The 12,213-nt window shown below is 40.7% G+C and overlaps 1 protein-coding gene across 2 annotated transcripts in view; it reads left to right on the top strand.

The window, feature by feature from the left end:
* The window catches only part of sdk1a (sidekick cell adhesion molecule 1a), a 781,818-nt gene that overhangs the window by 616,179 nt on the left and 153,426 nt on the right, over nucleotides 1-12,213 (top strand). For both annotated transcript variants that reach the window (XM_059979483.1, XM_059979484.1), the window contains exons 21-23: nucleotides 3,678-3,869; nucleotides 5,010-5,131; nucleotides 11,365-11,474. In XM_059979483.1, the coding sequence (XP_059835466.1) occupies nucleotides 3,678-3,869; nucleotides 5,010-5,131; nucleotides 11,365-11,474 (424 nt within the window). The remainder of the gene's footprint in view (nucleotides 1-3,677; nucleotides 3,870-5,009; nucleotides 5,132-11,364; nucleotides 11,475-12,213) is intronic.

Consider the following 12,213-nt stretch of genomic DNA (forward strand, 5'->3'; position numbering starts at 1 on the left):
ACTAAGGTTTCTTCAGAACTTAATTTATCATGGAGTCACACAGCAGAGAAACAGACCTTTTGACCCACTGAGTCCATACCAGACAAATACCCTCCTACACCTGGTTTACACTAATCCCAATCTACTCACCCCACTTTTCTGTCATCTCCCGTGAATTTTCCTTTTCACCCGTGTGCTAAAGAGTAATTTACTGTGGCCAGCTCACGTCCCAACATGCACATCTTTGGGATGTGAGAGGAAACTGGGGCTCTCTATGGAGAACGTATCAACTCCCCTCATCAGGACTGAACTGAGGGTGCTAGAGATATGAAATAGCAGCTCTATTAACTGTGTCACTTCAGTTTTAGAGTTTATTTCAAATGATCAAAAGGAAAATTCTTGTTTCTGTTCAAAAGATTCAACTAAGAAGAACCAATTATTGTGCTCTATTTTATCTGCCATTAGAAAATAAAATGATTTTCTAAGTATATTCAATTGTTTCTGCTATAAAAGAAAACGAAACATACAATTTACACCAGTGATTTAAGGTTACTGGAATTTGTTGTACAGATTCTGAGTCATATAAAGATTGATTGCTTTTTAATGTTCCCTCTGTTTTCAGTTGAGTTCTGATATCACACTTCATAACCATTACTTCCACATGTTCTGTCTACTTCTCCTGCCATTTCTGAACCATTTAACACAGTGTTAAAAGATCAAAGCTTGCAGGAACAGCAGACACCCTCAGACCTATTTCATTGCAACATCCAAACTGCAGTGTACTCCACAGCAGTTAACAGAAACATGCCTCTATCTTATTCTCTCAGATGTTTATCAGTTGCCATAAACAGCAGATGTTTGGGCCAAGGGCCAACGTGACATTCATGCTCTGGTTTGGTTTCCAGACTCAATAATCTTGAGTTGAGATTTGTGCTCTTTGGGTGGTAAATGAGGAGAGAAATTATCTTTGTACCTAAACACACCATCTCAAAATCTTAAAGAGATTCCTTTTTTTTTTACCATATATTTGGCAGAATTTTCTTTTCACATGCCTGAGTGTATTGGACATGCAGACACAGGACATTAAGAAATAATAGAAATTGGCAGAGCTTAGCAATAGAGGAGGCCACCCATCATTTCATCCATTTAAAATGATGCACAGAAACTGATGGGCTCCCTTAAATGTATAGAATTTCTTCCCCACCCAAACCCACCCTACCATCTGCCTGGTTTTCCTCTATGCAAAGTACTCAAGCGGTTCAGTATACCCAGGGCAATAAAAGATTGATATACTCGTTATCTTTCAGTAATACTCCTGTCAAAAAATACATGTGAAATTTTGACAAGTATTCTGATTTGTGCTCATCTGTGCTTGCATGCCACTTTACATAGCATCATTTAATCTGTCACACTCTGAGCTAATAGGCTCATGAGTCTATGCCAGATTTTTGTTCTGCTTGCATGTACCTCTGACAAAATGTTCTGTAGCATCCATGCCCCCAATTTACCCCCCCCCATTCACCTAGGTTGAACCACCATTGCCCCGCCAACAGTGCAGTGTAAATACGGTGTAATGCCCCCCCCCAAGTACACGCTCGCAAAACAAATACCAGACAATGCACCAAAGGCAAGTAAGTACAAACGTTTGTAATTGCAACTTTATAGTTATTTCTTAGGGATGGGTTAGCAGAAACAAAGGTGCCAAAGCAGTATGTTTATCGGTTTGTGCACATAATATTTTAATACGTTGGAGCTCACGCCTCCGGTTCCTCCACAATGACCTTCCAAGCCTTCAGCCACCATCCAAATCGCTGATGTCCAGGATCAGCCGCCCTGGAACCGCTATCCGCTCTTCACACGTCTGTCCTTGCTCTCCTCCCGAAAAGACCGTGAACTCCCGCTCAGTTTACACATACAAGATAGCATAACAATTCGCCATTGGTTAGTTCCCCCCTTATCTGCAGTCATAACCCAAACATTCCAGACACAGAAACCCATTACAGCATTAATTAACATTACAGAGAAGCCATTTCATTAGAACAATACAGAGAAGCCATTTTGTTAGCCTGAACAGTGAACACCACAGTTACTGGTACTGAGAGCCCTGAAGTTCGATGAAAGAGTAGAATTTATCTGCATACAGAAACCTTGAGAGCATTCCTGAATGTTCTTCATTTTAACACATAACTGGAAGTATTTTATCAGTAGTTACTACAGATGATGATGTTAACCCTTTGATGGTACAGGTTGCTCAGCAATCTGAGAAACAGCCAAGGATCATTGCCTTGAATAGAGAACCCAAATGATGTCTTGTTTATTACCGTCATGTGTGCCTGAGTTTCTGTCACCCCTTGAGCAACACACACACAAAATGCTGGGGGAACTCAGCAGATCTGGTAGCAGCTGCAGAATAAGTAATTAGTCGATGTTTTGGGCCGAGACCCTTCATCAGGTTTGGAAAGGAAGGGGGTAGATACCAGATGAGGTGGTGAGGTTAGGGGAAGGACAAACTAGAAGGTGGGAAGTGAAGACAGATGAGTAGGAGAGGGGAGATAAAGTAAGAAGCTTGGAGGTAATAAGTGAAAAAGACAAGGATCTGGCGAAGAAGGAGTCTGATGGGAGAGGAGAGTGGATCGTGGGACAAAGGGAAGGAGGAGGGTTCCAGAGGATGTGATAAGCTAGTGTGGAGAAGAGGTAAGAGGCCAGAGTGGAGAAGCGAAGAAGAAGGAAGGGGGAAGGGGAAAATCACAGGAAGTTGCAGAAATTGATGTTCATGCCCTCAGGTTGGAGGCTACCTGGATGGAATGTGAGTTGTTGCTTCACCAGTGTTGTGGCAGAAGAGGAAGCCATGGACCAACATGCCAGAACCTAGTTGGAAATTGGAATTGAAATGGTTGGACATGGGGAAATTCTGCTTCTTGCTGCTGAAGCTGAGGTTCTCGACAAGGCGGTTCCCCAATTTACGTCAGGTTTCTCCAACGTAGAGGAGGCTGCGTCAGGAACACCAGATACAATAGATGTTCCCAACAATTTCAGAGGTGAAGTATTGCCTCAGCTGGAAGGACTGTTTGGAGCCCTGACTGAAGATGAGGGAGGAGGTGAAGGGGCAGGTGTGGCACTTGCAGGGTTAAGAGCCAGGAAGGAGATTAGTGGAGGAGGCACAAATGGATAAGAGAATCATGGAGGGAGTGATCCCTGTGGAATGCAGAGAATAGGGGAAGTAAAATGGGTATGGGTCCCGCTGAAGATGGTGGAAATTGCGGAGAATGATGCGTTGGATGTGGAGGCTCCATGGGGTGGTGGTGAGAACAAGTGAAACTCAATTCATGTTAAGGTGAATCCATCCTTAAGGTTAACTCAGGTACAAAGGGTTTGCTTTGTCCATAGGGTTAACCAGGCAAGCAAATGACAAGTTTGGGCAGCAGATCAATAAGTTCTGCTCCAAAAGAACACTAGTGTTTCTGACTATTTTCAATATTTGAATTGCTTTCAACACTATATCATGAGCTTGTATGTATCATTACCATTCAGTCAATTTTCCTGTATGAAGACTTTGATCTGTGTCAATTTAAATCATATCAGCCCACAAGCTGGCAGAGTAGTGTCACTGATGAAGGATGCACTCTAACAATAAGACAAATCTGCTTCAAAAACAAAGACAAGGACTAATGCTTGTTGAAAATCTATCTCCTGTACAGGTTACCAGGTTTCGTGGGAGGTGCTTAATAGAAACGATAGTCGTGTGAGCCACAAATTGTCAAACACAACTCTAGAATACAAGATAACAGGACTGACTTCCCTAACTACATACACCATTGAGGTGGCAGCCATGACAGCAGCTGGAAGTGGAGCAGTAACGCCATCCTCCATCTCATCTGGAGTGCCTCCAGGTGAGGTATTTCTTTGTTATTGGGATGCATTTAGTACCGTAAATGCACTCTTTCAGTAGGTTAGGATTTGCTAACAACTGAGAACATGTTCTGCTGTTAAATCTTTAAAATAGAGGATGGATTTACTGTGCAAAATATATAAATTTCTTACAGAACAGCCAGAAATATAGAATGTTTCTATCAATGTTAGACACTGAAGGTTTCATTTAAGACACTCCTGCTGGAGTATATAGGAGACCCAAGGTGATGTGCAGCAATGGAAGGACCTTGCACTGCCAACAATAAACCTGATTCAGTATTGCAAAAGTTTAAGGGATATACAAGAGGTTGGGAGAGGGATTATTACTGCGTGGGAGGGATGTGACAACAGACGGGAGGATCAGCTTGTGGAGAGAATCAGGATCTCCGAGCCAGTTAATTTGTGAAAGTGGGACTTTTGCAGAGCTTGCAGTCAGCTGCTGGAAGGTCAGGAGCAACAGCTTTCAAAACTGGGTGAGGGAACAGTTTTGCCTGCAGATCACTGAGTAATAGGAAACAAAATTCAAAGGAGGAAGGTTAGTGTTTAGCGTGGGTGTCGTGAGACTCAACTGAAAATCAGCAAGGGGAGGTCATATACTGTATGTGCGGGAGAAGCAGTGTTGAATATGGGTGGCATTTGCTGTGGGAAGGTTTGGAGGAACTGGTATTGATCGGCCCAAGGGAGAACTGCTGTGACTTATTTGGCTTAAAGTGAACCCACTGGGCTGCATTCCAAGTTAGGATCATGCACCTATGGTCATAATGAGGCAGACTGTGCTAGCTCATTTAAACCTGCTTCTTCCTGAATGGCCCACCCTAGGAACAACATCCGAAACTGATTAGTACTTTATTGGTGCTACTCCAGATGGTTGGGCTCCTCCATGTACTATCATGTGAGATTCATGTAAAACACAAAAGGAGAATCCTAATAAATCCATAAATTTCCTTTGCACTTGCCTTTTTTATTGATATTGAATTGCATAATGCCCAAAATATGGTGCAAATAGACAATTTCTATGTTCGGTCGCTTTCAATAATGCAATGGTCTTTTGGCTTTCTCATCAACATTCAGTGTGAAAGGAGAAAAAGAAGAATGACACTGTGAATGAAACTGTTTTACAGAGCTCCCGGGTGCACCATCTAATCTTGTGATCTCCAATATCAGTCCCCGATCAGCCATGTTGCAGTTCCAGCCAGGGTTTGATGGAAAAACAACCATCTCAAAGTGGATAGTGGAAGGACAGGTATTAGACAAATTTACGATGCAGTCTTAAGTAATTATAAATAATCTTGCTGACAAGAATATGAATGGGGACTGGGAATTATGATATATTATCTTGCCATTGATAACATTTCCTCTGTATTCTGATTGCAGTAATTGTATGCTCCCCAAATGCGTGTATATAGTTAAATGACAATAAACCTGAGTTTAAGTTAATCTTTCCAGGAATAATGACCATGAGCGTTCACTTTATCTATACCCCTCATGATTTTGTACTCCTTTAAGGTGTACTCCTCAATCTCCTATGCTCCATGGAATAAAGTCCTAAACTGCCCAACCTCTCCCCTCAAATTCTGGCAGTATTCTTATAAATCTTCACTGCATTCGCTCCAATTTAATGATGTGTTTCTCTAACACAGCAACCAAAACTGTACATGGTACTCAAGTGTGGTCTCACCAATGTATTGTGCTGTGTAACTGTGATAAAATATCCCCACTCTGATGCTTAATGCCTTTTACCTCAGGGTCAGTATTGAGACTGCTACTTTTGGCATTGTTTGTCAATGATTTGGATTATGGAATTGATGGCTTTGTAGTGAAGTTTGTAGATGATGTTACGTATTCAGGCAACAATAAATATATGAGTTCGGCAAGGGACTTTATAACAAATAACACGTTTATTAAACACTGAAAACAAACCCCCCCTAAAGTAAACAAACACTAACGTAACCGGAAACAGCTGCTGTGTGGCAGCTTAAACAGTCCTTAAAGCGATGCAGCTCAAGCAGTTCTTAAAGCAATGTTGCCAAAACAGTTCTTTAAAGTAGTATTGCCAAAAGTTTGAAATGCTCACAGTCCATTTAAAAGGAGAGACTTTATAAGACGATTTAAATTCTCTTTCACGTCGTTTTGCTTCGATCCCCGACGTCAAACTTTTCCCACGAAGAATTTACGAAACAAAACGGCTTAAAGGCACTGACCTTTCCTTTATCACTGTCCTCAATCTTTTCTGCTATCCCACAGAGATTAACACGAGAACAGTCAACGAATTCCTTCCCGAATAAGGATTAAATAAGGTCGACCCCGTTTCACCGTCGAAAATCGATTCTCCTTGATCTTTAACTCCTGAACTCCGATCTTCACTCTCCACTGATTCTCAAACTAGCAGTATTGTGAAGAACCTGCTGGCAATGACCATTTAAACTTTAGGCATTAGATAAAACTTCATCTTTGAACTAAACTGCGACATCACATTAAATCACTCAGTGGCATGAAGTCAACTTGGCAAATCCAGCCACGAACTGCCCCTCCTCACAGGGTGGGGTCTTCCTTTTATAACCTGTAAATAAAACCTGTCACATGATCTCTACTGGCAGGAAAATGACGTCACTCCACCATCACAAGACCATTACCTCAAGTCCAGTATAGCTTCAACCCCAGTCACGTGACAAAGGTACCACTGTCATGTGTCACGAGTACATAACAATGACTTGAAGATAGGTGGAGGGATAGGTGATGCTCAGGACTCAATGCGATTGCAAAAGGATTTGGACAAGTAGGAAGAATGGGCAAAAAAGTGGCAAATGGAAGACAGTGTTGGGAAATGTATGATAATGCACTTTGGTAAAAGGAACAATAGGTGGACTATTATCTAAATGAGAAGAAGGTTCAAACATCAGAGCTGCAGAAGGACGGGTCAGGCTGCACCTGGAGTGTTGTCAACAGTTTCGGCTCCATATCTCAGAAAGGCTGTGTTGTCGTTGGAGAAAGGACATTCACAAGGATGATTCTGGGAATGAAGGGGTTAACATATGAGGAGCAGTTGGCAGTTTTGGGCCTGAACTCACTGGAATGTAGAAGAATAAGGGGAAACCTACCAAATATTGAAAGGACTAAGTAAGGTGGATGTGGAGAGGACGTTTCCTATGGTGGGTGTATTCAGAACTAGAGGGAGCAGACTCAAAACTGAGGAGCAACTTTTTAGAAGAGAGGTAAGGAGGAATTTTTTTTGACAGAGAGAGTCTGTGGACTGCTCTGTCGCAGACTACAGTGGAGGCTAAGTACATGGATATATTTAAGGCAAAAGTAGGTAAGTTTCTTGATCAGTCAGGGCATCAAAGGATATGGTGAAGAAGGCAGGTGATAGGGTTGAATGGGATCCGGGATCAGCCATGATGGGATAGCAGAGAAGGCTGAATGGCCAGTCCCTGCTTCTGTGTCTTATGCAAACTGGGTTTTCTAAACTGCCAAGTGAAAAAGTTAATAAAGCATTATATTGCTTTGATTTATCATAAAGCTGAAGTATCAGCTGCACCAGTATGTCACTTCTCCCCCTCCCCTCTTTTTGAGGACTTCAGTCTTACTTGTACTTAAAATATATTTAGCCTTTCTGTTTTATGCTTAGGACAAAAATGAAATATAATCAATTCAAGTTTTAAGTTTCTAATTGTTCCATTAATAATGCATTGCTTTCCCTTTGCATTTTTGTTTCAAGTAACGTTTAGCAAAAGTATGAAGAATTTTATTTGCCAAACACACCAGCATAGATGATGCATTGGTGAAGCTCCCACCCACCTCCTACATTTGTTTTATTATAGTGATATGATAAAACATCTTAAAATACAGGGAGTAGATACACACTGATATATTCCTATTCACTATATTCCAAACTTGTTTTTATCATTCCTACATGCTATACTTTGGGAAGGAAAACTGCCAGTTTACTTGGTGTGTATCTGCTCAAAACATGTTTTTTTGTCATATCGCTATAATAAAACAAATAACCAGGTTTCAATAATGCTGCAAAATGCTGAATTTTACTGAACGCATGGACAACCCAAAATCTGTTTAATAAAACTGCATAAAAGCAGGAAAATTTCACATAATTAGAAACATCTGAGGAATAATCTTGCATTAGGCATTCCTAGTTTCCTTTATTTAAGAAAAACAAGTAAGCATCAAGCTGTAATTCAAGTTTATGATCAATGTTTTGACGTTATGCCAATGTCCAGATTCATTAGGAACCAGAAGCTATTGCATGTTTTGCCGAAATGAATTTCTCAGCTGCACTTCTCCCTAGATCGAGAGCCAATTGGTTTAAGTTCAAAGTAAATCTATTATCAAAGTGCATATGCATCATCAAGTGCTAACCTGAGAAACATTTTCTTACGGGCATTCACAGTAAGTACAAAGAAACCCAAGAGAATCCGTGGGAAAGCACACACAACAAGAATGAAGAAACAGCCGATGTAAAAAAAGATGACAAACTGCGTAAATACCAAAAGCAAGCAACAAGTCTCAAGAACTTGGGTTAAAAGGGGTCGATGGTTGCGGAATTATTTTAGTGTTGGGGTGAGGGAAGTTTTCACTTCTGGTTCAAGAGCCTGGTGGCTGAGGGACAGTAACTTGCTGAACTTGGCGGCGTGGGGCTGCAGGCTCCTGTGCCACCTCCCTGATGGCAGCAGCGAGAAGAACACATGGCCTGCATGGTCTCGATAATGGGTGCGGCTTTCCTGGACAGCGCTCCTTGTAAATGCGATGAGAAGTTAATTAATCCCACTTGCACTTGAGAGGTATTCTTTCCATATCGTGCAGTTGTTTTCAGAGAGATCACCAGATGGGTGGGTTAGTAATCCAGATGACCATACGAGGATTGGTGGAGCTCTGGATGGTGTGGGAAGCTGCAAAAGCAGACAGTGGGGTACAGATCCGTTGCAGATATGGGTGGAGAAGTCGCAGATGGAACTTAACCTGGTCAAATGTGAGGTGTTGCATTTTGGGGGATCAGATGTCGATTGACAGAAATCACAAAAACCTGAGCAGTGCAAGTATGCACAGGGATCTTCGGGCTCGAGACCATTGCTCCCTGAAAGTGGCTACACAGGTTGAGGGGACGGTAAACAAGGCATATGGCTTGCGTGCCTTTATTAGAACATAGAACACTACAGCACAGTATGGGTCCTTCAGCCGAGGAAGTTATGCAGACCTATTTAAACCTACCTCATAACAGTGTAACCCTTTCCTCCTGTGCAGTCAATAACCTTCCATTTTTCATATGTTTATGTGCCTGTTTAAAAATGTTTAAGTGTTTCTTTTGTACCAATCTCTACAACCACCCCAGGCAATGGGTTCAAGGCACCTACTAATCTCTGCGTTTCTAAAATAAAAACTACTCCTAATGTCTCTCCTAATCTTTCCTCCACTCACATTAAACAGATATTCTCTGGGGTATTGGGCACTGCCACTCTGTGGAGAAAGGTTGCAGTGTCCACTCTATCCCTCTCATAAGCTTACACATCTCTATCAAGTTGCCTCCTCTGTCACTCCAAACAGAAAAGTCTTAGTTCATGCAACCTTTCCTTATACAACATGCTCTCTAATCCAGGCAGCATGTTGGTAAATCTCCTCTGCACCATCTTTAAAGCTTTCACATCATTCCCATAATGAGGCGACCAGAGCTGAATTCAATACTACAAGTGTGGTCTAAACAGATACTTTGTGGCTCTTGAACTTAATCCCATTCTCCTGCCTTTCCCTGTAACCTGACATCCAGACTTTCAACCTCTGTTTTAAATATTCCCAATGGATTGGCCTTCACAGCTGTCTGTAGCAATGAATTCCACAAATTCACCACCCTCTGGCTGAAGAATTCCTCCTCATATCTGTTCTTAAGGGAGGTCCTTTTATCTTACCTTTGTTATAAAGGGACATCCTCCTGTTCTGATACCATGCCCTCGGGTCCTAGATACTCCCATTATTGGAAACATCCTCTTCATATTTCCACTACTAGGCTTTTCATGATTTGGCAAGTTTCAGTGAGATACCCCATGCTATCCCCCTACCCATCATTATTCTTTTAAATTCCAGTGTGTACACCACAGAGTCATCAAACACTCCTCATTTGTTAACCGTTCCATTCCCTAAATCATTCTTGTAAATATTCTCGGGCCCTCTCCAATGCCAGCACATTCTTTCTTAGTTCTGGGACCATAATTCCTCTTGATACTCCAAATACATTCTGGCCAATGCCTTATAAAACCTCAGCATCATTGCTTTTATATCTAGTTCTCTTGAAATGAATGCTAGCATCAGAATCAGGGTTTAATATCACTGGCATATGTCATGAAATTTGTTATGAAGCAACAGTACTTTGAAGTACATAATAAAAACTAAATTATAGTAAATAAATATTTATAAAGTTAAAGTAAATAAGTAGTGCAATTAGAGGGAAAAAAGAAGTGAACTAGTGTGTGTTCATTGGTTCAATGTGAAGAGGGCATGGCCTGGGTAACAGTCATGGTCAGGGATGCTGCATTTTGAGGCCTCGCCCTTTGAAGATGTCCTCGATACTGGGGAGGCCAGTGCCTACGATGGAGCTGGCTCAGCTTGCATCTTCCTGCAGCTTTTACCTATCCTGTGCAGTGCCCCCTCCATACCAGACGGTGTTGCCACCAGTTAAAATGTCCTCCACAGTACATTGCATTTGCCTTCCTTACTACTGATTTAACCTTTAAGGAATCCTGCACTAGGACTCCCAAGTCCCTTTACACTTCTGAATTCACACCCTGTTTAGAAAGTCGTCTACTCCTATTTATTCCAGTCAGGGAATAACTGGAGAAAATGTCTCCTGCTTCATTATCATATACACCAACCATATTAATGTCAAAAAAAACAATTTTATTCAAGGAAGGTGTTGAGCATTTTCTAGTCACAGTATTTAAAAGATTTAAGAAAAATATCAGTTTGTCGATAATGCAAAATTACAGATATACCTGGAAGTTAACCTGGCCACTGTACCAACTCTCCACCAGAACAAGAAAATACCTCACTCATCCAAAATAGTACCTTCTCTCAGATAAGTTGCAAAGATCTTTGGCAGAAGAACACAGAAATATGTCAAATTGTTTTAGGAATTAGCAATAACTGTGAGGCAAGTTGTTTGTATACAGTATATTCTATACAAAAAAATTCCAATTTCAAATTGAATATAAACCAAATACTACAAATTATCTTTCCAATCTGATTATAACCTTTCTACAGATTGATTAAAGTAGCTTAAGAAAATTAATAATGAGTTTGCATTTATATTTTTAAAGTGTTGAAACACAGTATTCATATTTTAAATCTTAAATGTTTGAATGAAAATGTTTTTAGTTATTGCCCATTTTCATGTTATTGCTCAGTAAACTATGCAACTTACCTCCTTATTTAAATACTGTAGATTATATCTCCTCACTTAAGTGTTTCTCTTCTCAGATTGGAGTGATTGGAGAGGATGAAGAATGGGTTTTGCTTTATGAGGTGGAGAATGAACCAGATGCCCAGATGTTAGAAATCCCTAAATTGATTCCTTATACATACTACAGGTGAGATAAAGACACGTATCTTTATCCTTCTTTTAACAATGTAAATTATACTCATACTAATGCAATTTATTTTATACACAGTCTCTATGAAAAAAATTATTACAGAATTTGGGGGATGTGAATGTACTGCTGTTTTATCTTTAGCACTTAGTTCTTAATGGATTCCAGACTTGAAAGAGTGAAACTACCTGTAGGCAATAAGAATCCCATGTGGTCATTCTCCAACTAATTGCTAGCGTATGTAGGATTTAAACTAGATTGGCTGTTTCAGTTCATCCATAGGATTTACATTGCAATAGAGAGTATCCTTTAAAAATAAAGTTAAGATTCATTTTTGAGGGATTGTAGAGATTTTCTCTGTATTTCGATACTTGGTGCCTGACATGATACTATTTGTTTGCAATCACTACACGCTTTGGCAGGGTCCAAAAAAACTCACAAAATTTCCAAAGGGCTTGCCCAAAATGAGACTTACAATATTTCTTGACAACCCTAATGTAATCTTCTGTTTGACACAGTATAAAAGGCAAAGCTTTACCCATAATCTTTCTACAAATGTCCTCGAAATTTCCACAGGTAAGGCATTTTTCTGTTGTGGTACCAAAGAGGCTTCTCAGCTAAGTTTTGTTATCCTTGTCCCTACCGAATGTCTCCCAGGGTATAGTGTAAGTTAGACGCACAATACATCAGTGTTGTCAGGAGAAGATGCAAGATGGTGTAGATTGCTTTGCTGCCATGT

This window comes from Hypanus sabinus, chromosome 9 (genome assembly GCF_030144855.1).
Source record: "Hypanus sabinus isolate sHypSab1 chromosome 9, sHypSab1.hap1, whole genome shotgun sequence".
Classification (NCBI taxonomy): domain Eukaryota; kingdom Metazoa; phylum Chordata; class Chondrichthyes; order Myliobatiformes; family Dasyatidae; genus Hypanus; species Hypanus sabinus.